This window comes from Mustela lutreola, chromosome 10, assembly GCF_030435805.1.
Source record: "Mustela lutreola isolate mMusLut2 chromosome 10, mMusLut2.pri, whole genome shotgun sequence".
NCBI classification, from domain to species: domain Eukaryota; kingdom Metazoa; phylum Chordata; class Mammalia; order Carnivora; family Mustelidae; genus Mustela; species Mustela lutreola.
The window spans coordinates 29,996,934-30,014,175 of NC_081299.1; the positions used below are offsets into that span (position 1 = coordinate 29,996,934).

General features: G+C 39.6%; 1 protein-coding gene and 1 pseudogene across 6 annotated transcripts in view; both read left to right on the forward strand.

Moving 5' to 3' along the window:
* LOC131809396 (microtubule-actin cross-linking factor 1) overlaps window positions 1-17,242 on the forward strand; it is a 321,582-nt gene that overhangs the window by 169,198 nt on the left and 135,142 nt on the right. For all 6 annotated transcript variants that reach the window (XM_059136435.1, XM_059136438.1, XM_059136436.1 and 3 more), the window contains exons 23-33: window positions 1,658-1,812; window positions 2,929-3,055; window positions 3,620-3,803; window positions 4,224-4,393; window positions 8,802-8,980; window positions 9,639-9,777; window positions 10,444-10,637; window positions 11,853-12,015; window positions 12,949-13,032; window positions 15,554-15,661; window positions 15,868-15,966. In XM_059136435.1, the coding sequence (XP_058992418.1) occupies window positions 1,658-1,812; window positions 2,929-3,055; window positions 3,620-3,803; window positions 4,224-4,393; window positions 8,802-8,980; window positions 9,639-9,777; window positions 10,444-10,637; window positions 11,853-12,015; window positions 12,949-13,032; window positions 15,554-15,661; window positions 15,868-15,966 (1,602 nt within the window). The remainder of the gene's footprint in view (window positions 1-1,657; window positions 1,813-2,928; window positions 3,056-3,619; window positions 3,804-4,223; window positions 4,394-8,801; window positions 8,981-9,638; window positions 9,778-10,443; window positions 10,638-11,852; window positions 12,016-12,948; window positions 13,033-15,553; window positions 15,662-15,867; window positions 15,967-17,242) is intronic.
* Window positions 4,400-5,296, forward strand: LOC131809400 (large ribosomal subunit protein eL32-like; annotated as a pseudogene).

Consider the following 17,242-nt stretch of genomic DNA (forward strand, 5'->3'; position numbering starts at 1 on the left):
TCATGACCTGAGCTAAAGGCAGACACTTAACGACTGAGCCATCCTGGCGCCCCAGAACTTAAATATACTTTAAAAAAAAAAAAAAGGTGGAACTCTACAGGCTTGATCTACTCCTTACCTCAGAGATTGGTGTCATCATCCCCCCCAACCCCAAATCCTAAGTGGTGTCAGAAATGGTACTTTGTAGCACCTGAGCAATACCTTTGGCTTTCCCCCTCTTATCCCCTACAACTAGTAGGACTACCTAATCAATATCAACTTGTAAGTAAATATCTCTTAGATGTAGTTTTTTCTGTTAGACCATCAGTTTCTTTTGCTTGGATCATAGCATTGCCTCCCCAATTCAATGCGTTCTTTATCTTTACACTAGCACGATTTTGATTTTTCTTTTTTAAGATTCACTCATTTATTTTATTTTGTTTTATTTATTTATTTTTTAAGATTTTATTTATTTATTTGACAGACAGAAATCACAAGTAGGCAGAGAGGCAGGCAGAGAAGGAGAGATGGAAGCAGGCTCCCCGCCAAGCAGAGAACCCGACGCGGGGCTGATCCCAGGACTGGGATCCTGGGATCATGACCTGAACCGAAAGCAGAGGCTTTAACCTACTGAGCCACCAGGTGCCCCTCGATCATTTATTTTAGAGAAAGAGAGAAAGCATGTGAGCAGGGTAGGGGCAGAAGGAGAGAGAGAGAGAATCCTCAAGCAGACTCCTTGCTGAGAACAGAGCCCAAAGCAGGGCTCATTCCTAAGACCCTAAGAGCATGACCTGAGCTGAAATCAAGAGTCAGCCACCCAGGTGCCCCCTGGCATGATCTTTAAAAAAAAAAGTCATTCCCCTTCTTACATTCTGTAACAATTCCTGAATTCCATTTAGAAAGTTTAAATTCCTTAATGTGGCTTCAAGGTCCCAACTAATCTTTCTTTACCTCTCTAGGCAAGACTGGGTCATTGTCCCTTTCATGCATTCCCCTGGTAAATTGCATTTTTCACACAGTATTCTAATTCTGTATCCAACCAGAATATGTGGAATATAGACCATGTCTGTCACTTTACCATTCTATGTCCAGTAGCCCACCAAAATTCCAGGCACATATTAGGCTCAGTAAATATTTGTAATGCAAAAGAATGAACTTCTCTGGCACTTTTCTGTGTCTCAGTATTTCTGTCTATAGAATAGGGATGATCATGTTGGTTATTTATTTCCCAAGAGAAGGAATTGATGATTTCAGAATGCTTAAACCTTTTCGGGGATTTGAGTGGAATGACAAGAAGGGAGAAAGAGGAAATATCATAAAAGCAAGGTTGCAATTATTCATGTCCCTTTAAATTTTATCCTAATGATTGTAGATGCAGAGAGATAGCTCTTGGAGATCTTAAGACAGTCTCCTTATAACATTCATATACTAAGTTACTGGACATGTAATAAACATTGAACAAACACTTGCTTCATTGATGTATTTGATGTCACAACCTTTCCTGTGTTACGTATTTATAAGGTTATCTTTTTGTCAAAATCAGGAAACCTCACTAATTGATGACAGATTTCAAAAATGATTTTTTTCTTAAGGAATTCATAGCCTTGGAGTCAAGTACCATATCATAATGGGTTGTTGGTTTATCTGTTAGCAATAACTTGTGAGTTTATCTCCTCAGATCACCATCTGCAAGAATGATGAGTGCGTATTGGAAGATAATTCTCAGCGGACCAAGTGGAAAGTGATCAGCCCCACAGGGAATGAGGCAATGGTGCCATCCGTCTGTTTCCTCATCCCCTCACCCAATAAGGATGCCATTGAGATGGCCACCAGGTAACTGCTCAGTTGCCCATTGTGCTGCTTAGTCTGAGTGAGCTAATGGAGGGATGAATCTGTATTTGTGATCTTAAACAGAGCAGCCAAGTTTTTAAGTTTCTTCTGGGAAAGGCCTCCTATTAGGATACAAGATCTTGCACTGGGAGCTATGTTGTAGCTTTTCAGTAAATGCTTATGTTTAATTGAGATATATTCAGTGATCATTCTTGAGTTAAATTCAGAAGACTGATTTTTATATTGATAGTTAATTTTCTTCTCTGTATTTTATTAATGACATACACATACATATTTTTAAAAGCTGAAGTATACCACGAAGCTAATAATAAAACCCACCTCCCCCAGAGTTCTATTTTCCCAAGTTTGTTATTTTCAACCATTGATTTTGGTATCACTAGAATTTTAGTGGGATTTTTGGAGAGGGAAAAGATAAACTAAGGTTTCTTATTTAAGTGAAGCCCTGGCTTCCAGTTTTCCATCCTATTCTTTATATCTCACATTTCTTGACTTCAAGAAATTCAGGGTGATTTAGTGTGTGTTGAATATGTCTGTGTATTTGTGAGTTTTTAAGTCTAGAATTTGAGATTGAATTAGGCATGGGATGCTTTAGAAAAAAATTTTCCCTGGTCCTTCATACTGCAGTTTTGTTTTTTTTTTATTTTTAATATGCCAGATGACTTTTTAAGTTGCTCTTAATTTTCAAACACCTTAGCAGTTTTGTGAATATATAGACCATAGCAGTGTACTTTTAAGCATTGATATTATCATTTTTCAACAATTCTCTAGATGGGTTTTTTTTTCTACTTTTCTCCATTACTTCTCTTCATGGATGTATCTTCTCACTTCTTGCCATTATATTATATACAGATCACATTTATTAGGCTGCCAAACGTATGCTGACATCATAGACATAACACTGTGATAAGTCCAGATTGTTTGAATAGCTCAGTTAATTTTGTTCTACAGATTGCCGTGTTAGTATTTGATTCCTTGCCTTTCTCTGTTCAGTATACAAACCCAGTTCTGCTAAGGCAATCACATTTTCCCCCTGGAAGGTCTCTAACGCGGAATTCAAGTTTTAAGAAAAGCTACCACCAGATTCTCTGTTGTTTCTAGGGTGGAGCAGTCTTATCAGAAAGTGATGGCCCTCTGGCATCAGCTACATGTTAACACCAAAAGCCTTATCTCCTGGAACTATCTGAGGAAGGACCTGGACCTTGTAAAGACCTGGAACCTGGAAAAGGTAAGTGTGAAAGCCTTACCTCAGGTTCATATCCTACTGGCAAGCTTTTTTCAGAAGGAAACTTTTCTCATTACCGTGAGACTCCCACTCACCCAAAGGGAGTAGAGCGGAGTTAGGGATAATGTTTCAGAATTAGGGGGTCCTAGGAACTAAAAACCAGCAGCCTAAATGGTTAAGGAAGTTCCTGACGAAAATAAATGACATCTTCTCTATTCTTGGCCAACCGAAGATTATAGGCTTCTTTTCACTCTGCTCTTGTATAAGGTGTGTATGTAGTAGAAGAATACTGGTGAATTAAAAATTATGAAGGGTTGTGTCCAAGAGGGCACAGTGGGTGCTTCTGGTATACTGGTCATATTGTTTCTTGATCTAAATGCTGATTATATGGATAAGTTCTGTTTCTGAAAAATCAACATGTTTGCAGTTATGGTGTGTGCACCTGATTTGTGTATATGTTAAACATCAATAAAAAGGAGAAATAGAGAATGTATTATGGTCCCATTCTATTAAAATTTCTTCTGTTTTTGTTTTGTTTTGTGTTCTGTGTTTTGTTTTTCTCTTTAGCTTCGATCCTCAGCACCAGGGGAGTGCCACCAGGTTATGAAAACTCTCCAGGCCCACTATGAAGATTTTTTGCAGGATAGCCGTGACTCTCTGGTCTTCTCAGTATCTGATCGTTTGCGCTTGGAAGAAGAGGTGGAGGCTTGTAAAACCCACTTCCAGCACCTGATGAAGTCCATAGAGAATGGTTTGTGCCTTGGGAAAGGGAGAAGAGTGGTGGATAAAGAGCCCTGAAGGGTTCTCCTAGACCTTCATGAAGGCTAGAAAGTACCTCCTTTTTACCATTTGAGGGGCTCAAAACTTGAGAAAGGGAAAAACTTACAGAGATGAATTCTCAGAATCAGATCATGGTCAAAGAGGCCCTATTTCAGGCATTATTGCTAATCAACGTATCGCATTTTCTTGTGGCTTTTGCATGTTTGGATCTTTAAAGATGAGTATACAATGCAGGGAACTTAGGATCAGGCAAAATGTTCCCCCTATATAAGGTCTTGCTTTCATATGTAGAATATCAGATCTGCTGCCCTCTAAGGGTGAATCTATTTTTCTTAGGTTTGTTGACCTCTCTTGTGGTGCTTCATGTTACCCTGTGCTTCTGCATTTACAGAGGACAAAGAGGAAACTGTGGCCAAGATGTACATTTCAGAGCTGAAGAATATCCGACTACGGCTGGAAGAGTGTGAACAGCGGCTGGTCAAACGAATTCAGTCTCCAGCCAGTTCTAGGACTGACAAAGATGCCCGGCAGGACAACGCATTAAGGATTGCAGAACAAGAGGTAAACCTGAAGAGCAGGGTGGGTGCTGGCTGCAGTGTAAATGCTTTCAGGGTGAATTGGATGACAAGACAACATGGAGCTTGTACCCTCTCTTCCTTGGTGCTGTCAGCGTAAGTGGCGGCCATTTGTTACTGGGCATCATGGCTTCTCTCAGACCTCTGGTGAAACCCAAGAGCATTAAAAAGGGGTCCAGGAAATTCATCTGGCACTAGTCATACCAGTATGTCAAAATTAAGCACAACTGGTGGAAACCTAGAGGCATTGACAATAGAGTGCGCAGAAGATTCAAGGGCCAGATCCTGATGCCCAGCATTGGTTATGGGAGCAGCAAGAAAGCAGAGCACATACTGCCTGCCCAGTGGCTTCTGGAAGTTCCTAGTACATGACATCCAGGAACTTGAAATGCTGCTGATGTGCAATAAATCTCACTGTGCAGAGATAGCTCACAAGATCTCCTCCAAAATCCACAAAGCCATGGTGGAAAGAGCAGCCCAGTGGGCCGTCAGTCACCAATCCCAATGCCAGGCTGTGCAGTGAAGAAAATGAATAGATAGCTTGTTGTGCACCTCATATTTGTGTTAATAAAGCCATAAAACTACAAAAAAACAATGTGGAGCTTAAGAAATAAGGCAATAGACTCATGGCATTCCTACTTGAGAATTCTTCCCTGCAACCTGCAGATGCCTTTTATCTATGGCAAAGCATGATTTCAGCTCCTGGTGTGTTTCTGACTATTGATTAGTTTTCTACACAGTTGGGAAGGCATACAGACTGGCAGATTGTTCTATGCACTGCATTTGGGCTACATGTTTTAAGCGTGCTTAGCAAAGATGCTGCTGTCTGCTCTATCCCTGATGTGCATGTGTTACTTTCTGTGACGTGGTTGCCATCAGCCATCACATGCAAAAAATACAAGGGAAGACTCAGATTCTACTCTAGGCTCTGATGCACACTTGACTTTTAGCAAGTTAACTCTCATCCTAGTTTCCTTTCTTAGAAAATGGAGATATTGGATGAGTCCAAACTATATCACAAAACTTTGGAAGTTAAATGACAGTGTATACATAATGAGTTTTCTGAAAAAGTGAAATGCCATCAAAATGTAGAGTAGTATTTTTGAAATATAAGCAAATATTAATGGCTTTGTTACCTGCTCATAGGCATGTAAAGAGAGTAAGGTCTTTGCTTTTGGCTTATGGTGTAGTTAAGAATAAAACGTTGGAAGTCACAATTAGGACCTTCAGTATAAGAGACGTCATAAGATAGTATCAAGAGCACTTGCAGGTTTCAAAGCAAACATAGCTATAGAAATATAGAGTATCACTAGACCATTTCTACTTGGGACCATAGGAGAGAGCTCTATGAAGAATAGTAGATTTGATCTGGGAGCTTAAAGGAATAGAAAGGACTGGCAAAATTAGGAGGAATGATTTTTCTTACCTTTCTCAATTATTCCTAAGCTTGAAGAAGAGATGAGAGGGCAGTGTAATTTTCTTTGGCTGAGATGGATTTAAATTCACAAATGAGGCATATCATATAAACCTATAATTTTCATATTGAAACTTTAGTTTTCTACAGTCATCTGAAATCTGTTTGTTCTGCAAAAATAGAACATTCCAAGAAATGTTAATATTTAGCTCTTCTAAAGGACTTTCCTTTTCTGGATTTACTTTTTATTTTCAAGTAGTTTCAGTATACAGAAAATTTTTTATTATTGTATAGCCTTCACCTAGATCACACAGATGTTGACATTTTTTCTTTATTTGCTTTATCATTTTTCCTATAAATGTACATTATAATAATTTTTTTCTTTTCTTGAGAGTGAGTTCTGTACGTGATGCTCTTTTATCCCTAAATCCTTTTTAAAAAATCCTTAAATACTTTATTGTGCATTTCCGGAAATGAAGGGTAGGCTCTCTCTCTTTCTTTTTAAAGATTTATTAATTTATTTGAGGGGTACCTGGGTGGCTCAGTCATTAGCAACTACCTTCTGCTTAGGTCATGATCCCAGGCTCATGATCCCATGATCAAGCCCCACATCAGGCTCCCTGCTCAGTGGGAATCCTGCTTCTCCCTCTCCCACTCCCCCTGCTTGTGTTACTGCTCTCACTATCTCTGTGTCAAATTAATAAATAAAACTTTTTTAAAAAGGATTTATTAATTTATTTGTGTGTGAGAGAGATAACTTCCATGTATAAGCCTGGAGGGAGGAGCAGAGGGATAGAGAGAATCTCAAGCAGACTCCCCCTGCTCAGTGCAGAGCCTGACATGGGGTTCGATCTCACAACCCTGAGATCATGACCTGAGCCAAAATTGAGAGTTGAATGAACCGACTGAGCTACCCAGGCACCATAAATATAGTCTCTTACGTAACCAGAAGACAATGATTAAAATCAGGGAATGAACATTGATATAATGCTGTTCAATCCAAGACTTCATTAAAATTTCATCAGTTGGCCTACTAATACCTATTTTGGGCACCCCCCCACACACACACATACACACCAGAGAATATTTTTAGTACAGGACTCAATCCAGTACTTACTACACATTGTGTTTATTTGCTGTGTCTCTTTAAATTTCCTTAACCTGAAACAATTTCTTGATTTTTCATCATCTTTCATGCTCCTGACATTTGTGAAGAGGGCAGGTCATTTATTTTGTAGAATGTTCCTTTGTGTTTATCTGAGGCTTCTCCGTGATTAGATATAGGTTACGTGTTTTTGGCAGGAACTCTGCAGAAATGATCTTGTGTCCTTAGTGCATGACCTCAGGAGGCATGTCATATTGATTTGTCCCATTACTGGTGATAACTTGTATCGCTTGTTGCTCTTTTCCCTTTTATAATTACTAAGCAAATTGTGGGGAGATACTTTGAGACTATATAAAAACCTGTTTTATATCACACTTTTACCAACTGGTTTTAGCATCTCGTGTGTATTCTTGACTGAATTAATTGGTATGACTGTTCCCAAAGGGTGATTTTCTAATTGTGACTTTTTTTACATTACTCCTATTATACTACAATAGAATAAATTTCTATTCTACCAAAAGGGAAGAGCTTGCTTCCCTTCCTCCTTTTTTCCTTCTTTATGTCATTATGGACTTGTGGACTCTTGTGTTGCTTAAGGTTTGTCAGTTGTTATTCTCTTTATTTTGATGTTCAGAATTTCCAAAATTTAGCCATTGAAAGCTGCTTCAAGCTGACATCCCTATCATTTTAAAATGTCCTCACCATTCTTTGAGTGCTTTCTTATTTCTCAACAACAAAAAAATATTTCAGATTCGCTTTACCTTTGCCAGCCCCACCTCTGTAATCAGCCATTTTTCCAAGGAGTCTCACTTCCTTTTGATGGAGAATGCTATTTAGAAACCAAGATTCGGATGCTGAGTATGCTCATTGTTATTGGGGTATCATTGTTTCTAGGTCTGCTCAGTTGAGAGAGCTAGAAAAATACATGCTTATAAATACATACTTGCATACACATATACAAAAACACCCCTATGTCACACACACATTTATGTATATATATGTGTGTGTGTCTGTGTATAGGTATAATTATATAATAGGTGTAATTATATAATTTCATGTACCTATACACACACATACACACACATATATACACATACACACACATATGTATACATATATATATATGAATATATCACAAAGGTTATATGCTGATATCGATCAATTTATCAATCCTTCTCTCTGGCACTCACACACACACACACACACACACACACAGAGACATAACTATGAATTCCTATGTCTGTCTTCATCTGGTTCCAAACTAGTACCACAGGGTTCATACTAACCTCTCTTCTTTCCATAATTGTAACTCCCTTCCCCAAGACTAAAAAACCTACTTTACGTTATCCATAGTAAATTTACTTACTGCTCAGTTCTAACATGCAAAGATAAGTATTTTTTTTTTAAGATTTTATTTATTTGACAGACAGAGGTGACAAGTAGGCAGAGAAAGGAGGAAGCAGGCTCCCTGATGAGCAGTGAGCCCGATGCGGGACTCAATTTCAGGACCCTGAGACCACAACCTGAGCCGAAGGCAGAGGCTTAACCCACCGAGCCACCCAGGTGCCCCGATAAGTAGTTTTAGAATTACTGACTCATGGTACTACAAAAAAACAAACCTACTAACTAGAGTTCAACATTTATTTCTGGTTCCTTTTGTCTGTAGCCTGCAGTCCAAATACTGTATTCAGAAAATACTTGTGTGTATTCTTCCCATCCTCCCCCATCAGCACTATTTTGTAGTTTATTCAGCTACTCCTTTATATGTGGGCATTTAGGTTGTTTGCAGTATATGCTTATTACAAACAAGAATGTTTTTCTAACTTATGTGTTCAACTCTGTCTCCATCTTTATTGCGTATCTTGTTCCTGACAGCGCACTCAAGAGGATTTACAGCAGCTGAGGTCAGAGTTTGATGTTGTTTCCACGAAATGCAATAGCTTTCTTCATCAGTCTCCATCTGGTTCGAGTGTCCCAAGTCTGCGCTCAGAGCTCAATCTACTGGTGGAGAAAATAGACCATGTATATGGTTTGTCCACTGTCTACCTGAATAAGTGAGTAAGCTGAGGATTTGGATCCAAAGGGTGGTATTTTCACTTTGTGAGAAGGGCCTGAAGTGTTCTGTGAACAACCCAGAGAGGTTGCAGATCTTCAAGAGCATGTAGTCATAGAAATGAGACCTTGGCTTTAGTTCCAGGCAACATGGAGCGTGTTCACTGGGGTCCAGTGAAAAAATGCCAGTGACACAGAAAGGGAGATGTTGCAGTGTTAGGACTATTTTGTACTTCATTTCTGTTTGTTTAGATAACTCTGAAAAAAAAAAAAAAGAAAAGAAAAGGGACACTAAAGAATAAAATAAAAATTTTCAGTTAAACTAAATATAAGTTTTGAAGGCTTGCCCTCTACCCATCATGGCCATGAGGTGTCAGAGATCTTAGACTCTTGTAGTGTTGAGTGGGTTTCTGGCCTCGTATCATTTCTCCCATGAATCCACCACATGTGTGCATGTCCCATTATCACCTAGAACTATATTTTGAATTGGCTTAAATTGGCAACATGTTTACCATGCTTTCTTGTTTTTGTGAAACCCTGTCATCATTTAGTAATAGTAAAACTGATGTTAGCAGTTATATTTGGGAACCTCTCTACAGCACTCCAAGTCTGTGGCTCAGCTCTTTCTGTGTGTTAACGAAGGTGACTTTACCCTCATAGGCTGAAGACAATCGATGTTATAGTACGTAGCATCCAGGACGCTGAACTCTTGGTCAAAGGTTATGAGATTAAGCTAAGTCAAGAAGAAGCAGTACCTGCAGATCTCTCTGCTCTGGAGTCCCATCAGTCTACGTTACGGGTTGGTTGCTCTGAGTTTCATAGGAGCTTGACTTAACATATCCATTGCTTTGGGTTACCAGAGAAATGCAATTTTGGATAGCATGACAGTGACTGAAGTTTGCATTTGAATAGGCAGAATATCATATTTAATATATTTTAATGTGGATTCAAAGAAGTTGGGACTGAGAAATAGGTCTAGCTGGAAAGGGAAAATAAAGGACTATGACTTTCTATTTATTTTCTCCCTATTCTCCCCAGTAAAATCATAGCCACATCAGATACAATCATGGTTGTACTGTAAGTTTGTAAATCACTTAGCTGTTATCTCATTGATTCTCACAGAATTGTGAGGTGGGTAGGGAAGAGATTTTTATCTCCATTCACAGATGAGCAGAATGAGATTCAGACTGCCTAAACAATTTATCTCGGTTTCATAGCTTGTAAGTGGGAGAGCCAGGTTTCAAACACTAGTTCTTTGCACATGTCTCTGTACTGTACTGCCTGTCCTGGGCCGCCTGGTGTGCATGAGCACTGTGGAGATGTTTCTAGCACAAACATTATAAGGTCTGGTTTCTGAATTCCAGATATAATGTGGAGCCAGCTGTAGGCAATGTCCTTGTTTTCTGCCTTACTCTTTTTTGGCATGGAGTATATTTAACCTGTTGCTGTACTTATGTTTCTATAGCACTGGCTTAGTGATGTGAAGGACAAGAATTCAGTGTTTTCAGTCTTGGATGAGGAAATTGCCAAGGCCAAGGTGGTGGCAGAGCAGCTGAGTCGTCTGACCCCAGAGCGAAACCTGGATTTGGAGCGCTATCAGGAAAAAGGCTCCCAGCTGCAGGACCGTTGGCACCGGGTCATTGTTCAGCTGGAGACGCGGTGAGTGGTGACCTCATCCTTTTTTTTTTTTTTTTTTCTTTAAACCTATTCAGGAACTAAGTTTTAAACAGAAGTTAAATTATATCTGTGTATTCTTACTTAAAGTCAGGAAGTGATAGAGAAGGTTACAAATTGAATGACAATATGAATTCTGGACAAGAGAAATGATAGAAAATTGGCACTACCAACCCTAAAACAGACCTGAGAATTGCTTTCGGATCAGCAGTGATGATCTTGTTAGCCATGCTGCTCATGTTTGAGTTTTTATCTAGTTAAGGCCTGAAGACAATGACTCCAACTCTGAGCCATTTTTCATAGTGGGGCTTTGCAGAATTTCTTGCTTCCACTTTCGTTTGCTAAATCAGCAGTTTTTATTTATTTATTGTTTTAGATTATTTATTTATTTATTTATTTGACAGAGAGAAAGGGAGAGAGAGAGAGATCACATGTAGGCAGAGAGGCAGTCGAAGAGAGTGGGAAGCAGGCTCCCCTTTGAGCAGAGAGCCCAATCCGGGCCTCGATCCTAGGACCCTGAGATCATGACCTGAGTCGAAGGCAGAGGCTTTAACCCACTGAGAATCCCAGGCGCCCCAGTGGTTTTTATTTGTATTAACTGAAATCCTTCTGTTGTCTGAGTTGAATAAGAAAGATAGAAAATGACCTTTCTGAGGCTAGGCTGGGTAGGCAAATATATGGAGAGAGGAGTTCTAGCAGCTCTTAAGTTTAGATTGATTCTCTATAATTGAATTACTCTCCAAAGTCTAGTTAGACTAATGAAAGTGATATAAGAAACTGTTACCAAAATTAACAGAAAATAACTATTTTCGTCCATCTTTCCCCAATAAATTACAGCGCTCCCTAAATCATAACTAGGGTACCTGTTAGGTACTGTCATCAGGAAACAGAAGTGTATAACCAGCATTACCTTATTGGCAACCTGGCAGTCCTTGGCAACCTAGGTAAAAATTTGACAAGGATCATCATGGGATGCTCCTAGGCAGTGTCCAGGGCTAGCATCACAACTGCACCTTCACCCCACAGAGCACTGGGTACAAGCATAGGTCTCAGCCTTGTACTGTTGTTCCACCAAAAAAAGATGTATCCTCTGTGATCAAACCCAACTAGAGGAAGGGGCTAAGGAGGGAATCACAACCATTTATTTTATTGTTTGTACTGAAGTATCTGATGGTAGTTTCTTTTCCTTTGCTCCTCCAGCCAATCTGAGCTAGAAAGTATCCAGGAAGTTCTGGGAGATTACAGAGCCTGCCATGGAACGCTCATCAGATGGATTGAGGAAACCACTGCCCAGCAGGAAATGATGAAGCCAGGCCAGGCAGAGGATAGCAGAGTGCTGTCGGAGCAGCTCAGCCAGCAGACGGTGGGTGTGACAGCCTGGTGTAAGTTGGGGGGCAGGAGGGTTAATTCATTGTAAAAGAAGATGATGGACTACCTATTAAGCTTCCCCCAAATGGTAAGACATTCTGAGCCTCCTCTTCTGAAAAGAGTTCAACCAAAATGGTCTCAAGATGATACTGGTTTTGCATTTAGGCCAGACACACTCATTAGGTGCCCTCTGGTCATGAGTTGTAGTGACTATATTGAAACCATAGATTGGACAGATTAAAATTATCTCGCTTCATTTCGTTTCTTGGTAACTGCATTTGATCTTACGAGGATGAGAACACAGGGCACTGACAACCCAGAAAGATGTGAACAGACAAAAATTATTTGAAGTGGTTTTTCCTTGTTAGCATTTTGATGATTGTTTTTGTTTTTGTTTGTTGTTGTTATTGTTGTTTTGGGGGTTGTTGGTGGCTTGTTTTGTGTAGCATTGCAGTTTAGAGTATGAAGTCTGGTGTTAGATTTCTTGGATTCCAGTTCTGGATCACTCACTCACTAAGATACCTAGACCAAATTACTTAGCCTGTCAGTATTCTACTTCCTCATTAACAAAATGGATATAGTTCATTACTTGTTCAACCTGTCTCACTCATAAGGTTATTATTGTTAGGGTTAAATGAAATGATACATATAAAATATGCAGAACAGTGGTTTCCGAAGTGTGGACTCCTGACCAGTAATATCTGCATCACCTGGGAGTTTGTTAGAAACACAAGTTCTCAGCCCTACTACAACCTACCAAATCAGAAACTCCAGGGGTATGGAGCCCAGCAATCCATATTTTATTTAGCCTCACAGGTGATTCTGATGTAGCTAAGATTTGAAAACTGCCTTAGAACATAATAAATGCTCAGCTATTTTGACGACAATAGGGACAGTGATAACGTTGTTGTGATACTTTCGTTTCTAGGATCTGTTTGCAGAAATCGAGAAGAATCAGTCAAAGCTGGACCAGTGTCAGAAATTTTCCCAGCAATACTCCACTATTGTAAAGGTAACTCTAGCATATCCCCAAAGGTACATAAATGATCTCCAGTATGGGAAGATCTTCCTTGTCGCTGTAGGTTTTGTTTCTGGAGAAATAAGTGCTGCTGCTAGCAGCTGGCCCCATCCTTCAGTTAATGCAGATGTGTAGTGTTCCTGACCCTACATTTGGGAATGCTCAGAGGGTACCAGACATCATCTCTGATTCAAGGAGTCACTCTTTGAATGATCCACGGGTTTTTTAAACTTGCCATGTCAGAAACAGAGTGTTTTGAATTTCCTCTCAAATATACTTTGCATTGTCTTGCCTATTCCAGGAAGTAGTGTCCCATTTTCCTACGTGTGAAGCAAAAAACCTGGGAGTCATCTTTAATTCTTTGCTTTGCCATAAACTCTGTGTTGGGTCTGTGAATCATTTGGCTTCATCTTCCAATATGTCCTTAATCTATCTTTTGTTACACACCCACTTGCCCCCATTTCCCTGCTTTCCACCTAAGTAAGGAATCTTCCTTAGACTGTTCTAATACCTCTGAGCTGATCTCTTGCTGTTACCCTTGTCCCACAGGCTATTTTCCCACATAGTAGCCAGACTTACCATTTTAGAACATATTGCCTGTCACTGAACCTCAGACATCATTTTATACACTACCAGAAAAGAGGAAACTGCCAATTATGCAAATACCATTGATTGTAAGACATATTCTAGTTTTAGAGATGCTAAAATGTGGGGGAAATGTGCACCTCATAATAGCTGAAATAAAGTAAATTGGATCATGTCATTCTTTTGCTCAACACTGTCCAGTGACTTCATATCCTATTCATAACAGAATTCTAAAGCTGTATATGGCCTGTGAGGCCCTGCATGATCTGGTCCCCCCTCCCGATTTCTCTTATAATATCTTTAAGTAAAAATGACCTGAGATTATTACATATTATGTTCCTTCCCACTAGAATGTAAATTCCAAGGAAACAAGTTTTTTTCTAACTTGTTCTCCACTATATGTACAGCATTCAGAGCAATACAGGTACATAGTAGATGCTCAACAATACTTTCTGAATGAGTGAATTTCTTTAGTTAATAACTGCTGAATAGGGAGCCCAGTGTCGGGCTTGATCCCAGGACCCTGGGATCATGACCTGAGCCAAAGGCAGGAGGAGCTTAACTGATTGAGCCACCCAGGCATCCTAGAGAGAGGGAGTCTTAAGTAGACTCCATGCTGAACACCGAGTCCATCATAGGGCTCAGTCTCATGACCCCGAGATCACTACCTGAGCTGAAACCAAGAGTCAGACGCTTAACCAACTGAGCCACCCAGGTGCCCCACTATTACTGTTTTTTAATAGGCTACTTAAGGAACTCATTGTATGTTTTCCTTCTGCCTAGAGTTTTCTAAGTAGAAAACGGAAATCATGACATTGTAGGCAAAGGGAACTGCATAATCAAAGGCACAGAAGAATAGAAATATAACGATTATATGAGGAAATAGCAAATATGCCAGCATAGCTTGAAGGTGTATGGTACATAAGAAGCAGAGACTATGAAAAGGGGAGGTTGAGGCCAGTCTGTGAAAGGCTATGTCTAATTCTTTTTGCTTTACCTTCTCTTCTTGTTCCTCATTGTGGGATGTTAGAACCAGGAGCATCAGGATCATCTGGGAGCTTGTCAGAAATGCAGAATCTTCCACCTGCCAAATCACAATTTCAGTTTCAGCAAGATCCCCAAATGATTTGTGTGCATGTTGGTATTTGAGAAGCTCTGCTCTAGATCTTTGTAAGCTTTCAAACAGAGGAATGAAATGGTCATCTTTGTGTCTTAGAGAAGTTATTGTGGTGGCAGGATAGAAAATAAATTAGGAAGAGAGCAAAGTAGGAGAGTGGTAAGAGGCTCTTGTGCCCTTCCACATGAGATGTGAAGAGGGCCTGGTCTGAGGTTGCAGTCTCAGGATTGCAGAGAGAGTGTCAGCATAGCACGGGGACAGGAGAAGAGCTATGGTTTAGGATGACTCTGTTGCTCACCCACTGAGTAATCAGTGAAACTCACCTCCTGTCTCTGGGCTTCGTTTTCCCAGTGGATGAGATGAAAACGATGGTCAGCAAACAACAAACTGCAAACTCAAGACTCTGCAAACTGTGACCCACAGGCTGAATGGAGTCCACATACCTATTTTTCCATGGCCCATGAGAAATGGCTTTAAAAAAAAGTCGAAAGACGAATACTTCATGACATGTGAAAATTCTATGAACTTTCAACTTTCAGTGTCCATACATGATGTTGTATCATAACACAGTCACACCCTTTCATTTGCTGATTATCTACAGCTTCTTTTACCCACAATGGCAGAGTTGAGCAGCTGTGACAAATCGTACAGCCTAATAGTTTCCATGTGGCCCTTTAAGGAGAAAGTTTGCTAACCACTAGTTTAAATGATCACCAAAATCCCTTCCAGCAATGAAATACTGTGATTCTATTGTATGAGTTATGTGACCTGTAAAGCCTTATGTAAATATAGTGAACTATCTTCCTTCCCCAGGACTATGAATTGCAACTGATGACATACAAGGCCTTTGTGGAATCACAGCAGAAATCCTCGGGCAAGCGGCGTCGGATGCTTTCCTCCTCAGATGCCATCACACAAGAGGTGAAAGGCTGGGGAAAAGACACGCCGCTCTCTTCCCTTAAGGAAAGATTTGTTAGTTGGGGCCCTGACAGTTCTATTTAGAGCTCATCTTTCTATGGAGCATGTGATTTCATGAAAACCTTCTTTTATTTTCAACTATTGAAATACACTTTTCTGGCAGATAATTTATCTAAATTGTTGTTGTTGTTTGTTTTTTTGAACCATAGTTCATGGACTTAAGGACTCGCTACACAGCACTGGTGACCTTAACCACCCAGCATGTAAAATATATCAGTGATGCCCTCCGGCGACTAGAAGAGGAGGAGGTGAGGACAGCTGGGTCCTAAATCATTTGAAAATAGAATTAAAAATCCTGTGTCTCATCTGTCAAAAAACAAAGTGCACACACAGCCAATTCTCCTTATTCATGTCACTCGTGTTCTGGGACACTGCTATGCACACTGCGTTAGGGAATGTGGACTCTTGCATTTGAGGGAAATACAAGATTAGGCTCCTGGAGGCATCTGATCATACATTTCTATCAAATAATACATAATCTTGTTATATTTAATAGATTCTGTTGATTCAGGCCAAGCGCACTCTAACTCACACCTGAATGAAGTTTATTTAACATACGTTCTCTCTGTAAGGCACATCCCAGCCTTCTTGTGCTTAGGAACACAAGAAAACAGTTCAGCCTTATGCTTGGGTACATTTTAAGCTGTGAAATCACCAACAAAAATTGTGAAAAATATGCCACTGAATAGACTGTGAAAAGGACACTTGTTAAGAACTCTATAAGAGCTGAAACAAGAAGGTAGAGTGTCCCCTTGTTCTGCCTTAGCTGGGAACTCTGGGCATATGACTGCGAAATGAATGACTGCGAAAACGTATTGATTTGGGGTTTACAAATAAATTCTAATGAGTAGACAAATTCACAAATCTGGTATTTGTGAATAATGGGGATTAATTCTATTATGTCCAATACTCCCACCTTCAAGTATCTTCACTGTAGAGATATTATAAGCATGAAGAAAGAAAATGTGAGCAAAGATCCCTAATAAAACACAATTTCTTAAAGGGAAATATTAGAAACATACAAATTCCATACAATGGAAGGTTATGAAACTGTTAAAAACAATGAAATAGGTTTATTATATATTACATTCTTATAATAAAGTAAGCTAGAGAAAAAAAGATGTTAAGAATATCATGAGGAAGAGAAAATGCATATACAGTACTGTACTGTATTTATTGAAAAAAAAAAAAGAAAAACCTCCTATGTGGGTGGAGCTGAGCAGTTCAAACCCATACTGTTCAAAGATCAGCTATATACCATATTTCTGGGGAAATAAGAATAAAGAGAGATACATTATACATTTCAGATTATTTGAAATTTGTTGTAATGAGTATTTAATCTTTTTGTAATTCTTTTTTTTTTTTTTTTTTTTTAAGATTTTATTTATTTAGGTGAGAGAGAGAGCATGGGAGGGGAGAAGGTCAGCGGGAGAAGCAGACTTCCTGCTGAGCAGAGAGCCTAATGTGGGACTCAATCTTGGGACTCCAGGGTCATGACCTGAGCTGAAGGCAGTTGCTTAACCA